General features: G+C 35.5%; 2 protein-coding genes and 1 long non-coding RNA gene across 3 annotated transcripts; 1 reads left to right on the forward strand and 2 right to left on the reverse strand.

Annotated features, from left to right (window-relative positions):
* On the reverse strand, positions 1-2,157 carry LOC117916673 (2-methylene-furan-3-one reductase). Its single transcript, XM_034833188.1, has 4 exons — positions 1,741-2,157; positions 1,076-1,399; positions 576-735; positions 1-411 (listed from the first exon to the last, which is right to left on the reverse strand). Exons 1-4 carry the CDS (start codon positions 2,122-2,124, stop codon positions 146-148), a joined length of 1,134 nt encoding a protein of 377 aa, XP_034689079.1. The 5' UTR covers positions 2,125-2,157; the 3' UTR covers positions 1-145.
* A 5,319-nt stretch (positions 2,158-7,476) lies between these two features.
* On the forward strand, positions 7,477-11,847 carry LOC117922221 (polyamine oxidase 1-like). Its single transcript, XM_034840276.1, has 9 exons — positions 7,477-7,680; positions 7,789-8,038; positions 8,152-8,298; positions 9,550-9,796; positions 9,892-10,035; positions 10,146-10,295; positions 10,374-10,628; positions 11,182-11,263; positions 11,348-11,847. Exons 1-9 carry the CDS (start codon positions 7,551-7,553, stop codon positions 11,410-11,412), a joined length of 1,470 nt encoding a protein of 489 aa, XP_034696167.1. The 5' UTR covers positions 7,477-7,550; the 3' UTR covers positions 11,413-11,847.
* LOC117922229 lies at positions 9,113-19,258 on the reverse strand. The gene is made up of 3 exons (XR_004652457.1): positions 19,054-19,258; positions 15,465-15,545; positions 9,113-10,461 (listed from the first exon to the last, which is right to left on the reverse strand). It is a non-coding gene; the product is annotated as an uncharacterized LOC117922229 (long non-coding RNA).
* Positions 19,259-20,948: the final 1,690 nt, after the last annotated feature.

The following is a 20,948-nucleotide window of genomic DNA, read 5'->3' on the forward strand; positions in this document are numbered from 1 at the left end:
TTCCAACACAATTTTCTGGTACATACCACCAAGACCAGGAACAAAGCCTCATATATTTAATATTTATACATCAAACTGAAAATTTCTCAGGTTTCATTCCAATCATACATCTCCATAGTGACCGAGTTTTACTGTGTCTCTTCTCTCATGGAATCGGATGTATAACTATCTTTCCAGTGGCTCGGCTTGTTTCAACGTAGGAGAAAGCTTCAACAACCTGAGAAAATGGAAATGGTCCCTTGGGATCAACCACTGGCTTCACCTTCCCGCTCTCCAAATATGGGTTCAGTTTCTTCAACACCTCTCCATTTGAAGTTACTACAAATCTGAAACCAGGAGGTGTCACGGCACCTGTTAATGCCACCACGCTGCCTCCTTCTTTCACTACCTTCACTGCCTTATCACACTGCCCTGTTAATGTAGAAAGGAAAAAGTAGTGTTCATCCACCATCAATTTACTCTATCAAACCAGGCCCAAACAAATATGGAGCTGGGGAATTAAATTTCAATAAGCTACAAAGGACAATAGTGCAATAAGTGACTCCTCACAATGAGCACTAAACACAAGATCTTACCAACTGCATCATAAACTACATCGAATTTCTCTGCCAAATCTTCAAAGTTCTCCTTAGTGTAGTCAATCGTCAAATCAGCTCCCAAGCTCTTCAACAGCTCCAGTTTCGCTGTGCTTGAAGTAGCGGCAACTCTTGAGGCACCGAACACTTGTTTCGCAAGCTGCCTCAACCCATAAAAAGAGGAGGAAAAAAGGAATTATTGTTTCTGTATTGTATTCATCTGCTTATCCTAATTATTTAGTGGTAGCAGCAGCACAAATTCTGTTCTGTCCACTCAACTGAGAGCCCCTATCTTGATTTTGAAGAACTAACAAATGAGGACCTCCATCTACTTGCAACAGGAGGTTCATATCATCATGCATTGTCATGAGACAAAAGACAATCTTGTTTTGAACTTGGAAATTTGTTTGGTACTAAAGATTGTTTTTTTCTACTGTAGGCCATGAATAGATGACATTGAAACTGGAAAAATAAATTATTAGGAAGTGAGATTCAAATACCTGGATGACAAGGCTTCCAACTCCGCCAGCCCCACCCAAAACAAGAATAGATTTACCAGCAGAAAATCCAGTCCTTTCGAGACCCTCATAGGCTGTCTCAATTGCAAGAGGAAGTCCAGCAGCTTGAACAAAATCCAGATTCTTTGGTTTCAGAGCCAACAGTTTCTCTTCAACAGCAGTGTATTCTGCAAACGAGCCAAACTGCTTAGGCCCATCCAATGCTTTCTCGTTTATGTCTCCATATACTTCATCCCCTTCCTTCAGTTCCTTTACTTGGCTTCCAACCTTTACCACCACCCCAGCCACATCATATCCAGGAACAGTCTGAACCAAACATCCAATTGCAGGTAATTAGATATCTTCAACCATTATGTTAAATTCTGCAATGTGCAACGACATTACTCCAAACAACTGAATTTCAAATTACCCACTCAAAAATTCCATTACAAAAGATAATATGGATTTACAAAGTTCGGAAATTGTCAGAGAATCCAGCAAAGTTTTGAGCCCTTAGGATTGACTTAATTTTGTTGTTGTTTTTTAAAACAGTGTCAACATTCCATTATTTCTAGGCATTTTAAACTCTGGTTTCTCATCCTTCCTTAGATTTTCTCAGAAAATAAGAACATCCCAAAGAGAATTGCAGATAGAAATTGAAAATTTACCGGAAGAGGAGAATCAGTGGCCTTGAATTTCCCCTGCCTCCTCTTGGCATCAACAGGGTTAAGCGCTGCAGCAACAACCTTGATCAGAACCTGGTCCTCCTTCACTGGAGGCACCGAAACAGCTGTATCAAATTTCAAAACATCAACTCCTCCATAGTCTCCATAAACCCAAGCCTTCATTTGAGATGGTATTGTCACAGCAGCAGATGAGGCAGGGGCAGCTTGGGAGCTAGCGAAGACTCTCAAGACGGAGGCCTGTTTGGGAGAGAATTTTCTCCTACTTTCCCGGAAAGAGAGAGAAAAAGGGAGTGGATATGAGTGGGTTGAGGAGAGGTGACGAGTTGTGGGTAGGTATGTGGTTGTGGAGTTGAGAACAGCTTCCATTTCTTCTCAACTCTTCCTGACAGCTTATCTGCCGTTGGCCTGTCTGCTTTTATAACCACTGGTGGGTGAGTGGTACACTTTACAATTATTCAGCCCATTGTCATCGGCCCAGCCTCAGGCTCTGGGTTTTGGGCTAGGTGACATGAGCCCATTATCTATTATTGTACCAATCTAGCATAAATACAATACCTAAGACTTAGCTTAAAGATTTTGAACAGGGTTCTATGCTCGGTCTGTGATCCCTAGATGCCCAAGGCGCCCTTAGGGTGATCTCGTAGTTCCTACGAAGTGGAGACGATGGGATCGATCCATAAATTTTCCTTCCTTCTGTCGCATTTCACTCAAAGAATTGAAGGGAGATAGCGCATCAAGCTATTCGCAAGTGCCAACTTGATGTTTTTATCCAGAGATTTGGTTGTGTTTCAAAACTTGCATCTATGTAGGATCTAGATACTATATATGATTTTTAATTTTGTCAAGTTCTTAAATAATAGGAATTGTTGTGCATGGTAACCATCCCTCGTGCCTACTATTTTGGAATCTCCTTCAATCTAGGCCTTCATAAAAATAAAAATAAAATAAAAGAACAACCTAGTACGGCTATGCCGAAAACTAATGATAATAGTTGGCTTTTGGAAATGATTTTTTTTAATAAAATAAATATAAAGATTCTATTTTTTTTATTAAATATTTTTCTTTACTAAAAAAATATTATTTTATTTTGTAGAGACATGTAAATTTAATTTAAATAATATAAATTAAATTTAATTCAAGTCTTATTAAAAATAAATAGTTTTTAATAAAATATGAATAGTAATATTATAATAAAATCATAAATTATATTTTTTTATATAAAAAAAATACTATTATATGTTAGAAAATATAAATATTAACATCTTTGTAAAAACATAATATTGTTAAAAATGAATAATAATAATTTAAAAATAACAGTTGTTGACAAATTTAAAATAAATAGCAAATAAATTTTTAACTTTTTTAATATGTAAATGAGCCAAATTTTTTATTACATGTACATATTTTGTATTCAATTAAGAACATGGTATTTTGAAATGTTTTGATTTAATATACAACTAATTAGATTAGTTTTTTGAATTTCAAATCATTCTTAAAAATTAAGAAATTCATTGAAAATTTTAAATTATTAATTATATTTTACTTAATTTAGAATTTAATAAATAAAGTTAAAAATATTTATATTTATATTTTTAACATTAATACATGTAAGGATAAATATATACGTACTACATGGTATAAGTATATAATATTTGTGATTTACCCTTAAGAAAATATATTCTAAAACAAAATCAAATATGATTTAATCTATTGTATTATTTTATCATCTTTAAAATTATTATATTTATTTTAAAATAATATCTTTAATTATTAAAAAAATAGTAACATACAAATATTCATTTAAATAGTATAACAACATAATATAGTTGAAAAGCAACTACTAGCCTATTGGCTAGAGATCATTTGAGAGAAGAAAGGGCAAAGGACAAATGGAGACGATGAGGGAGAATTTTTTCTATTATGTTTTGTGTACTAAAATGAGTAAAAGTAGGGAGGTTGATAATACTACAAAACAAAGATCACTAATTGACTGTACAAGTGTCATATAAGAGTGTCCTATAATTAATCTTCACTAATGAATACATTATTAGTGCTAAGATTCCTTTCAAGATCATGTCTTAAGGGACTGAGAGCTTGCTTCGCAATGTAAGAAACCATTTTGCATACAATATTGGGATTCAGCTAGAGTAAAGTGAACAATCAAGGAGTCATTTGATACTATTTTCTAGACAAAATGATAGTCAATCTCCACACATGTTTCGTTTGAGAATGTAGAATTGGATTGGCAACAATATAAGTGGTGTTAATGTTGTCATAATAACAACAAAAAGGGATGGGAGAATGGAAGCTGCAATTCATGAAGAAAAGATTGTATCCAAATTAACTTTGATAGATTTTGTATTTGGACGAGAAACCACTTTCTATTTGGAGGAGCTCCAAGATACCAAGAAAAAAAATAGAGATCTCTAAGATCTTTATGTGCAAACTAAGTGTGAAAATTGGAAACCAAATTATGTATCAATTTGAAATCATTTCCCTTGACGAATATGTCATCCACATATACAAAACAATCAGCATAACAGCACTAGAGTAAAAGATAAACATGGAGGAATTTGTTTTAGATAGTGTGAAACCTCAACGAGTCCAAGAGGAACTGAGTTTAGTCTACCAGGCTTGTGATACTTATTTAAGATTATAAAAGAACTTTTTCAATTGCTTTAGATTGTGCCAAGGCCCAACGAGTCTAGGAGGAACTAAGTTTAGCATACTAGCTAGGCTTATGATACTTGCTTGAGATCATAAATGACCTTTTTCAACGTACATAGATAAGAAATCAAAATTATTAGAATAAACAAATCCAAAAGATTGAAATATAAACATTTTTTCTCCGAAGTCACTATGTAATAAAGCATTATGCACATCCAACATCTAATAAATATATTATGCATCCCACTTGAACACATGGTTTGAGCCATTTGGTCTATTCAGCTTTGATTCGATGCCTAGAACAGAATCAATAATACCTTGAAAATCACATGTTTAATAATAAAAAATATATAAAAATAAAATAATAAAAAAATATATATGCCGATTCTTTTGTTTTAAAGGTGGCCTATTTGCTTTTATTTGTCTTATTTGAAAAAACGTAAACATCTTTGAAAATTAAGGTGTCTTTATAAAGTTTGAATCAAGGATGAAATTTTCCATATATATCGGCAAAATATCACCGATATAGGCTCTCATTTATGCAAAATAGGGTGGCGAAATTTCAACCAAGTGAAATTTATAAAAATATCGACATGTGACATACTTTTAGGAAAGTACCACAGCAAGAGATATTTACAAGTTAAAGGAAATTTCAAATAAAAGGACATCATAACTTCTCTAAACCATGTACACCCAAACATGGTAGTATCATGTTTTAAAATAAAATATTCATTTCCTAATATTCATAGAAGGTTGTTAATTGAAGGAGATCAATTAGGTGCATGATAATAATGTGTCAAAGTTTGGGGGATAGGTGGGAGGTGAGAGCATGTAGGAAACATGGTAGTCATGATAATAATGTTTGAAGCTCAAGGACAGATAATTTGGATATCAATTTAGAGAAAATTTGGGAGAATAAAGGTATTTTGAGAATTCATTTAGATGCCATATATATTGATTTCTATTTGAGACTGAAAATGAGAGCCATATTTTCATAAATTCTAGCCAACTTTGATTTTTTGGCCAACCTTTACTTTCATTCTAGCCTTTTGTTGCTACTAGTGACCTAAGGAAAACAATTCGAATTGACTGGATTTGAGAAACCTTCCCACCTCAAGAATAGACTGAAAATTAGTTAATGAAATTTATAAAATAATCCTCTAAATAATATTTAAAATAAATAATAAGGAGTTAAAAATGGGCATTTTTTATGACACCTTACACCTCCATGATCCATGTTTGATGACTTGATAAGGTATATATAGTTACTTGAATAATACAGATTCATTGGATGAGATTGTGACTTCCAAAGATGAGCATTAGTGCAACTTGGTGAAGGGTAGCCTTAAAGAATCAAAGTGGATTAACTGGCGTCAGTAGCTGCAAGGGTGAGTTGCCATGGGCAAATTGTGGTACTGCAAGTGCGCATCCCACTACCAACATTCTTGTAGACAAGGCATGCAACATTGAAAGCACATGGTGGTATACTCATGTGGCCCTTGACCAAGTTGTGAGTTTTGACACATAATTTTCCTAGCTAATAACATAAAATTTTCAAGTGGTAGAGTATATATGTTTCCAGATTTTCTAGAATTAAAAAAAAAAAAAAAAAATCTATTATGCCTTGTGAAATCATCCTTGATGCCTCCTCTTGTTAGATTTAAAATGTTTCACAATGTTGGAAAAGGTAATAGTACTCTCACTTGGGAAGCCTAAGGATGTGGGTGATGGCATGAGCAAGTGCGAAACACTATTAGGGCTTGCGCACACTCAACTGTGTAATGACTTGAGCAAGGCATAGGAACATGGATACAGAGCCATGAACAAAGTATAACACATATTTGACATCGGCGGCTGTGTGGGATGTTGGCAACTTGGAACATGGGTTGCTTGTAGGCAATGCTACATGCATGGATCTTGGGCATGGCCAAGCTCATGAGACCCTATAACACATGTGAAGGATTTTGATGGTAAGCATTGAGTGGCTTGGTGAGACACATACATGGGTGCATGCATGCAGACCCATGGTTGCCACTCATATCAACGGCATGTTTGGCTGAGGCAAAGAGCAAAGGCCTGTTGGTTGACATATGCAGGCAGTAACTGAAGTAACTGATCGATCGATGTATGCATATGTAAGGCTCTCAAATGAAGTCACCTAGCATAAGGAAAGCTATTCATCTGTAGACATGACATGGTTCCGTTGCAAGGATCGATCGATGCATGAGTTGCGTCATCAGTCATGTGTGAGGGGAAGCTGAGGGCCTTGAGAAACCGGCAAAATAGGCGGCAAAGTCTGGGTTTGCCCCTCCAAAACGTGGTAGTTGTTTGGAGGAAATAATGCATAAACCTTATTGTCACATTTGAGGAGGAAATAATACAAGTCGGGAAAGATTTTTCTAGTACGTTATACTGTGTTGCTGTGTTGATTGTGTGGGTTGGCTAATCACAAGAAAAACAAATCTTAATGACAATAATCATCATGTGACAGCTAGCCCCTTTTATTTTCTTATTATTCTAAAGTTATGGGCACTTTACAGGAATGGTCACCACTAAAATTGTCGAAGAAATATTATAAAATAATTGTTGTAAGAGAAAAAAATGGAGAATAATAATAAATAATTTATTTTATACATATATATTAATTATATTAAAATATATATATAGTATCCACTTGCACAATTATTCTCATAAACAATTGATGTTTTTTACGGTACATGTATTTAACTCGAATAATATTTTACAGATTCCAAAAAGTAAGAAATAGTCAGCATCTTGGTCCCATGACTCCCATCCACTTTCACATTTCTTCCTGCTTGCTTTCATGGGAAGAACAGCGTTTCTTCCCACCTCCTATGTGCATTTCTTGCTGTCCTTCGATACTATACATACTCACCAACCCCACATCCCAGAAAGGCGTTTATTCTTTTCAAGAAAGGATCCATTTTTTTCTATACCCCACTTTTCAAGGCGCTAAAGTCACGAGTTCTTTTCATGTTCTCCTTTTTCTTTTTCTTTGTTGTGGCCGTCGTCTCCTTGTGTTGAACTCCTTTATCCTATGTAATAAAGGAGAAGGGAATCAGAGAAGGAACCACTAGAGAGGCAAGAAGAAGGCTCAGAGAGAAATGGGGATAAGAACAACAAGGTTAATGTTGGCTTCCCTGATTGTCATCATGGGAACTCTTTTGGGTTGCCCTGGTGCTGCAACCGCTAAAAGAGCTCCCACTGTTATCATTGTTGGAGCTGGCATGTCAGGTGATCAACTACTGAACACACTGCCTATTGTATATATCAGTTTCTCATATCAAATAATCAATCCTATTTACCTGGAGTTGTGTTTTTACCCCACTGATCACAATGCAGGGATTTCGGCTGCCAAAACATTGTCAGACGCTGGAATTAAGCGAATATTGATACTAGAAGCGACGAATAGGATAGGTGGACGCATGTACAAAGCAAACTTCTCGGGGGTGAGTGTGGAACTAGGGGCCAACTGGGTATCGGGAGTTGGAGGTCCACAAGTGAATCCCATTTGGATTATGGCTAACAAGCTCCGACTCAAATCCTTCCTGTCTAATTTTCTGAACCTATCTTCCAACACCTATAAACCAGAGTAAGCATCACTACTTGTTGTCATTCTCTGTCATCTACATCATATTTTTCTTTTAACTCTTCTATTGGATTCGTATAGATAATACAGAGAGTGGGTAAAATATGTACATGCAGGGGTGGAGTGTATGAGGAGTCAGTGGCAAGAAAGGCGTTTGAGGTGGCTGAGCAGGTGGTGGAATTTGGCACCAAGGTTTCCAAGGATTTAGCAGCACGCAAGCAACCAGATATTTCCATTTTGACATCTCAACGCCTCAAAAATTAGTTAAGATATTTTCATTTTAGTGCTTTGCATTTTTACATTAACATATACATAATTGAGGAGAAGACCTTCACGTTTTCATTCTTAAAATTCTTGTTGGTTGGAAGTTTTTTACGAGATAACAAATTATTATTTAATATACCACCTAGCACTTTTTTCTTTCCTTGTATTTGTTGCTCTATCTTCTTAAACTCCCAAAAGAAAAAATCCTTTTTTTAAAAAAAAAAAAAATTCTAGAAATCAATCATTAAAATATTTTTGAGATATTTTGAACCCATAGTTATTTTAAAAAACATTTTTAACTTTTCTAATATTTAAATTTTTTTATTATTTAAGTATTAAAAAAAATTAGAAGCATTTTTTAAATCATTATTAAATGTACCCTTAATTAAAAGAGAAAAAACCAAAACAATTTCCAAAGAATCCCTATCTCTTTTCTTTCTAGAATTTACATGTTTCGTTGCGAGAAAAAATGGACCTAGTTGAATCAGGAGTTTCAAATATTCTTTTGTTTGGAAGGGATGGGCGATAACCATTTTATTTTATTGTATTTTATTTATTTTTGGCATCTTAGGCAATGGCTCATGTCTTGCATCATTTTAATGTCCTATGTCTACAACACATCCATATCACGGAAAGTCAAACGAGAATTAAAGGAAATACCCCTTGACATAGAAACGGAATCTTCAGCTATCAACCTCGTCTTTCTTAATACATCACTCGTAACACATATCTCTGAACTCGCCAACCTAATAGACTCCTCAGTTGTCTCTAACGTATCTTCTGAATAATATTTGAAGTTCATTGAAGAGAAAAAAAAAAAAAAAAACAATGTCGTCATCTATTTAACTTCATAAACTATATAGATCAAAACATTTTCAAAGAAATGAGAACTACTTTTGATGACACGTAACATAGTAATTCACAATAACATGTATGTTCTTGATTTATGTGGTTCCTGAACCACATTCAAATATTGAAATCAAAATCAAAATAACTACATGACTCATGAATACTTCAATTCAATGATAGAATATCTATCTCCAAATTCTTTCCTACCGACCAAATGCCCAAACGCCCAACTTTCTTTAGTCCTTGCTATGTGCTCTCAGCCGATTTCGGAAGCATCATTAAAATCCCTGAAATTTTTCATCGTTCCGGTGAATAAACTTTCTTGAGCATCAGGCACATGTTAAATCTTTCAATCATATTGATCAAAGAAAACACTGAACTTTTGTGAACTGATTTGTCAGTTTTCCCAAAACACCCCTTGAGATGGTCATTGACTACTACCTGTGTGATTTTGAGAGTGCGGAGCCACCAAGAGCCACAAGCTTGCTGAACTCTGAGCCATCTTCTACATACTCCAACTTCGGTGAGGATTCTTACTTTGTCTCAGATCCAAGGGGTTATGAGAGTGTTGTTCATTATGTAGCACAGCAGTTTCTCACCACAAATGCAGCTGGACAAATCACTGATCCTCGTCTTCAACTTAAAAAGGTCGTTAGAAGTTCATTTCACCTTGCTATATCGTATTTCATGGTCTAATCCAACTAACTACTAATTCCGACTATTGATGCACAAACTCATCTCAGGTGGTGACTGAAATAAGCCGTTCCCCAAGGGGTGTGGCTGTCAAGACAGAGGATGGCTTGGTGCACAGAGCCGACTATGTCATTGTCTCTGCCAGTCTTGGTGTCCTTCAGAACGATCTTATCAAATTTCATCCTTCCTTGCCGGTGTGTTATAGTTCCAGTTACAAGTCATAACCCCATATTTTCTTTTCTCCATTGCTGCGAAACCTACAGAACTGGCTTGACCTTGAAAATTTATCCTATGATGCACACAGCAATGGAAGATCCTTGCTTTGGACCAGTTCAATATGGCTATCTATACCAAAATATTCCTCAAGTTTCCTTACAAGTTTTGGCCGAGTGGCAATGGCACAGAATTCTTCTTGTATGCTCATGAAAAGCGTGGTTACTACCCTTTTTGGCAGGTAATTCAGTTCATAACGCTTCCTGAAAACTTGTTCTTCAAAATGTGACCAAGGTTTGATCGAAGTGTGTGTTTGTAGCATCTAGAAAGGGAGTTTCCGGGAGAGAATGTTCTTTTAGTAACAGTTACTGATGATGAATCAAGAAGATTGGAGCAGCAATCAGATTCTGAGACCAAGGCAGAGATCATGGTTGTCTTGAGAAACATGTTTGGGAAACAAATTCCAGAAGCTACAGATATATTAGTCCCTAGATGGTTGTCAAACAGATTCTACAAAGGCAGTTACTCCAACTGGCCAATTGGAGTTAGTCATCACCAATTCAATCAGATAAAGGTAACAACATTTATTAGAAATTCATCAGGATGAAATCAATTATTGCTTTCAAAAGCGAAAAAATTTAACTAATCAATACATAAAAGAGAGAGGAGATGGTGATAATAAGAAGCTTTCTAACCTAACTAAATGATAAATTAAAAAAGAGAGGAAGAAAAAAAGAAAGAAATGGAGATATGTCTGCAACTTTCAGGGAAAAAAATTAATATCTTAATATTTCTGGAACAACTCCAAAATGAATCTAGATTTCCTACCAACCCCACATAGCGGTTATGGATACTTTGTTGAATTAACAAAACAAAAAAACAAAAAAAATTCCTGGTTAACCTTTTTTCTCTCTCCTTTGAGTTATTTATTTTTTGATAGGTTATTCTGGTTAACTCTTTCATTGGTAGTTACCACATTCCAAGCTTCTCACCATTTTTTTTTTCCCCCTTGAAAGGTTTTCCAAACTTATCACCATTATAGTGATGACTGATCAATACACTTCTGTCATCCATCATTCTCATATGTACACTCTCTAAATATATATATACATATACATATATTGTAGGCACCAGTTGGACAGGTTTATTTCACTGGCGAGCACACTAGCGCAGCCTACTATGGTTATGTTCATGGAGCCTACTTTGCAGGTTTTGTGCTCTTCGTAATTGGTCTATAATGTAAACCAGCTCTTACATATAGGGAAGGATCTAACACAAAAAATGCTTTCTCAGGTATTGATACTGCAAAACTGATGACCAGCTGCATCAAGAGGGGAGCTTGCTCTTACAACATTTGATTAAAAAGAACTTAAAAATATGAATTCTGCTATTTCCCACCACTGCAAGGGTATTCTACTCATGCATTTCACATGCATGCATTTTCGATTTTACACTATATGTATGTGTATATGTGTATATGTGTATTTATCTGTTTATGTATGAACATGAGTGAATTTATTGTTGCCAGTGACCTGAGCTATGAAAGAAAGACATGTTATATCTGTGCATATGCATGGGCTTCAAACATTTGTTTTCTACAAATGCTGTGAAAGAAATCATGACCATATGCAAGCTATGTAGTGGCTAATTCACTGAGTTTCCTGCAGAATGGAGACATTAGAATCACATTTCTCCAGGTTTGTGTCTTGTGTCACAGGCCTTGCATTTGGGGAATTCAATGCTGTATAGGAGGTCTCTTGATTTCAATAACTTCCATCCTGGAAGAGCTCTAATTCTTGGTTTTTGGATCTTCTTAGTTCTTGCCCCTAACTGGTTTGATTTGTTTATTCTCTTGTCTTTTCTCTTGCTTTCTCTCATCCATAAAATATAATAACGAAAAGAAGACATTGTTTTTGTTTTTGTTTTGTGATGTCAATGTTGTTAGGTTTTAAAGAAGTTTTGTTTGCTCTCCTGTATTTTTCTGTTGCTTTTTCTTGTCCATAAAATAAAAAATTGTTTCTGTTTAGTGATGTCAAAGTTGTCAGCTTTTGAAGGTTGATCCCGCTACATTATTATCCTGAGAAAGCAGTTAACCAACATTTTGCATTTTCAAGGTTTTGGGCAAAGTTAGGGACACCCACTCAAATTATCCACTAGAAAAACCTTGGTTCGCTTACAACACTAGTTAAATAATTTCAAAATAAATCGACCCTTATTTGATCAAAACACTTCACCACATCAGTTGGGATAGATAAGTAGAACGTTTTTCTTCACACAATGAGAATATGTAAAACAGATGGATCTAAAGGATTTGAAAAGCCCTGGTTGGTGTAGCACGAGTTATGTGATAGACAAATGACCTAATACAGGCAACACCAGCACCCTCCCAAATAGATCAAGACTATTGACGTTGTGTGATAGACACACCTCATAGTACTGCCCCAGCTGCCCTCCCTTTTTGCCTTCTCTCTATAACGAATGATGCAAATTCACTATGAGTACTCGTTTAGAAATCAACTGTACATGTGGCAAGTTATGTGAGAGCAGGTTTGCTTAGATTATGAGGGAGGGGAGTAAAGATAGGCTAATGGTTGAAGTAAACAACCGAAACTTCTATGTTACCTGTAGAACTAAAAAGTTTCTAATTGAGGTTTAAGTAATAATTTGAGAAAAAAAAGCAGAAACAAGATTCTGGAAATCTTATATCCTCACAGGAAAATGCAACTCTTTTGCTGCGAAGTCTATTCATAGATTGCCACTTATCAGGTGCCATATTACCAACTCTACTAGCATAGATTAGGTGCTTCCTACCTCTGGACTGTAATGTATGATTGTGTCAATACTCCCGATGATGCTTATGACTCCATATTTCTTCCTGAGCCACAGCGTTACAGCATCTGGGCATGAATGCCTATCTCTTGTTAGATGTCCGAGTATCCCAACTACCCACAAAACATAGATCTCTGCTCATGGCTAATGCTATGGGAGTTTTCCTACTTCACCTCTAGGCAGAAATGACTTCATATGCACCTAGGGAACCATTGACTCCCTTCAATAATAGAAAAAGGTTTCATATTCCTCCAAATATTTGTGACTCAATAATCTCATATGTGACTCAGTAACCTCATATATTATCTGTGGTTTGATGATATTGGCATACTGTCATGATGCTAATACATCTATCTGACTCAAGAGCAAGGCTTTGCAGTTTCAATATAGATGTGGCACATTTTAGTAGTGCATTGTAGTAGTCAAATCGGCCCTCTCACCACTAAGTACATAGGGATTGCTTTGAGGGTCTTAGTTTGGTGGCAAAGTTGAAGACTTGCCAAGGTGGGTTTCACATGCATCAAGCTCATTTTGGCCAAAATGAGAGGGAAGAGGGCACCACTAGGTCTCAATATGTCATCACTACAGGTTTCTATGACATTTTAGGATAATTAGTCTGAGTTACATTTCAGAATGATAAAAAGCCTCCATTCATTGCCAAAAGGGAATGGGAAAACTTGACCCTCATATCTCTCCAAATTCTGCATATTCTCCCATAGCTCGAAAAGTTTCTTCTCATACAGGTACCCTCTTACTCCACTCAGTCCCTTCTCATACAATGCCACTTGTTAGCCTCCTTCAATTAAGAACCTTATTAAGCACTTCCTTAATAAGATCATGTCAATCATCCTCTTTCTCAAATTTACACAAAGGAAAAGCTCTTGAGAAAATAATACTTGCAATTGCCGCCAAATTCATAAGCTTGTGGTAAATGAGTCTTCTCGTCCCATACATTCAAATTTGACTTCTATCAATTCTCTCTCTATTATGTTCCTATATCTTTCATCCCCTCCTTTACAGACATCAACTAGCTTCCAACCTTCATGAGTCACAATCAGCAGCATTATCAATTGTTTTTGATAAGCTAAGATAAATTTACTAAAAGGATCGAACCAAATTACACCATTGAAAGCAATTTCATATACAGGACCATTCATATCTAGGTATTTAAAAATCTTCCAAATGCTTAATTTTGAAATTTCTGCTTGTGCAAGAACATTACTCCTAGACATTTATGATCTACTTTTCAAATAGGGTTAAGGAAAACCCTTAAATTAAAACAAGCTAGACACTACTGAATTCTCAACCACTCAGTAGATGGTCATTGACTACCACCTGTGTGATTTTGAGGGTGCGGAGCCACCACGAGTCAATAGCTTGCTGAACTCTGAGCCATCTCCTACATACTCCAAATTTGGTGAGGACAGTTATTTCGTTGCAGATCCAAGGGGTTATGAGAGTGTTGTTCATTATGTGGCCAAGCAGTTTCTCAACACAAAAGCAGCTGGACAAATAACTGATCCTCGCCTTCAACTTAAAAGGTCATTAGAAGTTTATATCACCTTGTTATATCATATTGCATGATCTAATCCGACTGACTACCACTTCCAACTATTGATGAACAAACTCATCTCAGGTAGTGACTGAAATAAGCCATTCCCCAATAGGTGTGACTGTCAAGACAGAGGATGGCTTGGTGTTCAGAGGTGACTATGTCATTGTCTCTGTCAGTCTTGGTGTCCTTCAGAATGATCTCATCAAATTCCATCCTTCTTTGCCAGTACGTTATATAAGTCCAGCGATAAGTAATAACCCTATATTTTCTTTTTCCCTTTGCTACAAAACCTACAGAACTGACTTGACCTTGAAAATTTATCCAATGATGCACAAAGCAATGGAAGATCCTTGCTATGGACCAGTTTAATATGGCTATCTATACCAAAATATTCCTCAAGTTTCCTTACAAGTTTTGGCCAAGTGGCAACGGCACAGAATTCTTCTTGTATGCTCACAAAAAGCATGGTTACTACCCGGTTTGGCAGGTAATTCAATTCATGCTGTCTTCTTCAAAAATTGTTCTTCAAACGCAGTCACATTTGATCAAAATGTGTATTTGTAGCATCTAGAAAGGGAGTTCCCTGGAGAGAATGTTCTTTTAGTGACAGTTACTGATGACGAATAAAGAAGATTGGAGCAGCAGTCAGATTCTGAGACCAGGGAAGAGAGCATGGCTTTCTTGCGAAACATGTTTGGGAAACAAATTCCAGAAGCTACAGATATATTAGTCCCTAGATGGTGGTCAAACAGATTCTACAAGGGCAGTTACCCCAACTGGCCAATTGGAGTTAGTCATCACCAATTCAATCAGATAAAGGTTGTTCCATTTATTAGAATCCATCAGCATGAAATCGGTTATTGATTTTGAAAGCAAAAATTTTAACTAAACAAGAAGAGAGAGGAGTATTTTGGAAACGATAATGATAAAAAGTTTTCTAACATAACTAAATGATAAATAAAATTTATATAATAAATTAAAAAAGACACAAAGAAGATAAGAAAGAAAAGAAAGACAAGAAAGTACCTGAATTTTTCATTGCTCAAGCCAATGCAATTACTCCAAATAGTTCTCTAATACATGGCTATTCTGAATATTGAGATATATCTGCAATTTTCAGGGGAAACAAAATTAATATTCTTATATTTCTGGAACAACTCTGAAATGATTCTAGATTTCATACAAACCCTAAATCGTGGGGATCAATACTTTGTTGAATTGACAAAACAATCCTGGTTAAACCCCATTTTTTTTCTCTTTCCTTTTATTTATTTATTTTGATAGGCTATTCTGGTTAACACCTTAATTTATGGTTACTAACATAGGTTCCACATTCCAAGCTCCTCACCATTACAGTGATGACTGATCAGTACACTTCTTTATGCATCATTCTCATATTTACACTCTAAATATATATATATATATATATATATATATATATATATATATATATATATATATATATATATATTGTAGGCACCAGTTGGAAGAGTATATTTCACAGGCGAACACACTAGTGCAGCCTACTATGGTTATGTTCATGGCGCCTACTTTGCAGGTTTTGTAGTCTTAGTAATTGGCCCTTTGATGTAAACCAGCTCTTACATAGAGGGAAGGTTCTAATACAAGAAATGCTGTCTCAGGTATTGACTCTGCAAAAATGATTACCAATTGCATCAAGAGAGGAGCTTGCACTAACAAAATCTGATAAAGAACTTAAAATAAGATTTCTCTTATTCCACACCACTGCAAGGGTATTGTACTGATACACTTTACACATGCATGCACTTGCCACTTACCTAAACTATATTTGTGTGTATTTATCTGTTTATGTATGAATGTGAGTGAATCTATTGTTGCCAGTGAGCTAAACTACAAAAGAAAGACATGTTAAATCTGTGCATATGCATGGTGTTCAAACATTTGTCTTCTACAATGCTGTGAAAGAAATCATGACCATATACATGCTATGTAGTGATTAATTCACTGAGTCTCCTACAGTATGGAGACATTAGAATCACTTTCCCTCAAGGTTTGTGTCTTGTGTCACAGGCCTTGCATTTGGGGGCTTCAATGCTGTATAGGAGGTCCATTGATTTCAATCAGTAACTTCTATCCTGGAAGAGCTCTGATTCTTGGTTTTTGAATTTTCTTGCCCCTAACTGGTTCAATTTGTTTGTTCTTGTCTTTTCTCTTGCTTTCTCTCATCCAGAAACTATAGTAATGAAAAGAAAACATTGTTTCTGTTTTGTGATGTCAACGTTGTTGGGTTTTGAAGAAGTTTTGTTCGCTTTACTGTATTTTTCTCTTGCTATTTCTTGTACATAAAATAAAAAGTTGTTTTGGGGACAACCACTCAAATTAACCACTAGAAAATCGGCAGTTCACTTACAGCACTTTTTTTTTTTTTGATAGATAAGAAGCAATTGTATTGAAAAGTGCCAAAAAGGGCACCAAGGTACACTACAGCACTTACTTCTTAATTAATTTCAAAATAAATCAACCCTTATTTGTTCAAAAAATAAATAAAAAATTCACCACATCAGTTGGGATGGATGGATTTAAAGGATTTGAAAGGCCCTTGTTGGTGGCATTAGTTATGTGATAGACAAATGTCATAACACAGGCAACACCACCACCCTCCCAAATAGATCAAGAATATTGATGTTGTGTGATGGACACACCTCATAGTACCACCCCAGCTCCCCTCCTCATTTTTGCCTTCTAAGTTCTATCTATAACCAATAATGAGAATTCACTGTAATTATTTGTTTAGAAATCAACTGTGTGGCAAGCTATGTGAGAACAGGTTCGCTTACATTATGAGGGAGAGGGCAGGGGGGGAGTATAGATAAGGTTAATGGTTGAAGTAAACAAGTGAAAGTTCTAGTTACCTGTAATACAGAAAAGTTTCTAATAGAGGTTTAATTAATACGTTGAGAAAAAATTGCAGAAAAATGATTCTGGAAATCTTATATTCTCACAGGAAAATGGAACTCTGTTGCTATGTATTCTATTCATTGATGTCTTACAAGTTACATATGGGCCAGTCATTGGTTACCTATTTGCAGGCATAAGCATCATTTGTGGCTTGATCAATCATACATTGCCACTTGTCAGGTGCCACATTACCAAGACAAATCTCCACTAGCATAGCATTAGGTGCTTCCTACATCTAGACAGTAATGCATGATTGTGTCAATACTCCAATTATGCTTATGAACTCCATATTTCTTTTGGTGCCACAGTGTTGCAGAATATTGCCATGGAGGCCTACCTCTTGTTAGATGTCCGTATCCCAACTACCCATATAACATAGATGTCCGCTCATTACTAATGTTGGGGCATTTCCCTACTTCAACTCTAGGAGGAGATGACCTCATATGCACCTAGGGAACCATTGATTCACTTCTATAATAGAAAAGGGGTTAATATTCCTCCAAACTATTTCTCATGTATCATCTGTGGCTTGATGATATTAACATAGTGTCATGATGCTTATACATCTATCTAAGTTGAGAGCAAAGCTTTGGTGTTTCGATATAGACTTGGGACATTTTGCTAGTCAAATTGGTCCTCTCACCACTAAGTACGTAGGGATTGCTTTGGGGATCATAGTTTGGTGGCTAAAGTTGAAGGTTTGCCAAGGTGGGTTTCACATGCATCAAGCTCATTTTGGCAAAAATGATGGGGAAGGGGGACCACTAGGTCTCAGTAACAAATTATCACTACAGGTTTGTACGACATTATAAGGTAATTTATATAAGAGTTACTTTTCACAGTAATAAAAAAAATTCCATTTATTGCCAAAAGGGAATGGAAAAACTTAATTCTCCTATCACTCCGAATTCTTCATATCCTTCCATAAGGTTGAGAAAGTCCCTTCTCATACAGGTAGCCTCTTACTCTAATCGGTCTCCCCCTCAAACATTGACACTTCACAATGCCATGTGGTTAGCCTCCTTCAATTAAGAATCTTATTTAAGCACTACCTTAATAAGATTAGGTCAATCACTCTCTTTCTATCAAATTTGCACAAAGGAAAAGCTCTTGAGAAAACACTACTTGCAATTGCTACCAAATTCATGAGCTTGTGGTAAATGGGCCATCTCATTCTATGGATTCAAATCTAGCTTCTATCAATTCTTTCCCATTAAGAAAGACAAACATTAAAAAAAGGACAAAAAAAAAAAAAGCACCTGTTTCTTTCTTGATTTTGGCTTTTTTCTTTTTCTTTCTTTTTGGTGGGGGGGGAGGGGAAAGCACAAATTGGAAATCTAACCTTCATTTTTTTTTTCCCTTTTTTCTTTTTGAAAAAAATACTTTCACTTTGTTAGTGTAAAAATAACTTTTTCTTTAAAAACCTACTCTAAATAATCATAATGGTGAAGGACATCTATATCAAAAATTGATTACTTTTCAAGTAAAAATACTAAGGATTAGATTTAAAATTTTGAAGATTATTTCGTTCCTTTTAAAGTATGTAGACATTTTTATTCTCCCTGGTTTTAAAAGATTCAAATTCTGATCTATTATATTTTCTCACGCTTTGACAGAAAACAAACAGTAAGGAAATAAAATTGCAGATAAAAAGTTGAACAGGAGAATTGATTACCGAAACGAGTTCAACAACCGCAACGACAACCTTCAACAGAACATGATCCCCTCAATGGAGCCACCAAAACCTTCATATCAAACTCAAACTCGCGAATGCTAATTTTATTTCTACTCTCCAGGATAGAGAGAGAAAATTGAAGTTGTGACATGTGAGTGGGCGTCTGAGAAGGATAGTTGCTATTTCCTCTCAACCCTTCAAAATCTCTTCCATGTTTATTGGCCTCCGATGCTTTTACACAACGCAGGAGTTTGTAGCTGTCCCCTGATGGGCCGATCTTAATTTGTTTAACCAAATTTCTAGCGGCCCAAGATTAGGCCATGACTTAAGGCTGATTTTTGGGCCGAGGGACTCAAGCCCGTGACCGTTTTGGGTTTCAATAAAAAGTACAAATTATCTATTACGTCTTGACAACGAGCATACGGTTAAATCTCTGTTTTGTTTTATTTTCCTCTACTTTCTTGGTAGTCAAACAAAGTTTGAGATTCATGAACTTAATTTGTTGAATCTGTAGGTAGACAAGTAATAATAAAATGGATGCTAACCTGCAAAGTGACAAAATCTCAAATGGTTGAAGAACCTAGACAAATCATCTTAGAATGTCACAGAGAACCATTAGGCATCCAACTAGGCTTGATGATATCATCATGGTGGAAAAGTTTAGTAGAAAATTAACCAGCTTGAAATCTTGTCTTAGCGAGAATTCGAAATAAAGGATCTTGCTAATACTAACAAGATTCTTAGAATGGAAATTAAAAGAGACCAAATTAAGATTAGTTGTGCCTACATAAGAAAGTTTTAATTATTAAGAAACTTTTGGCAAAGTTATTACGAAAAAAGCAAAACAAGTTTTAGCTCTTTCGCACATGAGTGCTTTAAGGCTATGTTCGGTTCCTAGAGAATAACAAGAAGAGAAAAAAATATGTTAAGACTATGTTTGGTTCTCAGAAAATGCTAAGGAAAAAAAATTATGTGGAAAATTATTTTCTTTAGTTTGGGTGACATGGAAAATATGATGGAAAAAAATATATAAAGGAAAATATTAAAGAAAATATCATTATATTTTCCCTACTATTTTCCTTCAAAAATAATGAGGAAAATAAGAGAAAAAGATAAGGGAAAAGTTGGGGGAAATTTTATCGAGCTAGTGGTATCGTCTTCACCGAGTCTCTTGTTCACCTCTAACTTCATTTTCACTAGTTGCTATGGCTTATCACCGTCGTGGACCCTTTCAACGGCCACCACTATCACTCCGACCACCTTCCAGTGCTTCTGAAAACCTACCCTTTTCAGGCACCTGAGTTCCTATGGATGAAGTGCGTTCTTCAAATCAAGTTCTGAGGGATGAAATGAATTCTTCAAATCCAGTGAATGTATTCGGATCTATGTCTTCAAATCAGGTATGAATTGAACTTCTTTCTCTTAACCTCATACCTTATGTTTTGTATATCTAGGTCTTTGAACTCTACTTTTTTCTCTCATTTTTGGAAATCTAGACACTTAGATTTTGCAAGTATAGAAAATTTGATGCTACTCTTTGTAATTCAATTTCGATTTTTCTCTTGTGTTTGCATTTTTTAATTCTCTATGCTTCCATTTGATTTTGAAAACTATAATTTAAATTTTTCATATGCTATTGCACATGTTTGAGGAATTTTAATTCTAAAACCTGATATTAATGTGCTTCCATTTTAATTCTAGAACCCACTGTTTTGTTTTGTTTTAATCATTTTCTTTTAATATCAGAGGAGTGAGTTGATCTTTTTTTTTTTTTTTTTTTTTAATTCTAGAACCTCACATTCATTAGTTTGAGGTGATTTTTGACCTTTTACAATCTGTCTACTCTATGCTAAGAATAACTTTGGCCTAAGCATGTCACTGTTGCCACTACTTCT

The sequence above is a fragment of the Vitis riparia genome, chromosome 1 (assembly GCF_004353265.1).
Source record: "Vitis riparia cultivar Riparia Gloire de Montpellier isolate 1030 chromosome 1, EGFV_Vit.rip_1.0, whole genome shotgun sequence".
Classification (NCBI taxonomy): Eukaryota; Viridiplantae; Streptophyta; class Magnoliopsida; order Vitales; family Vitaceae; genus Vitis; species Vitis riparia.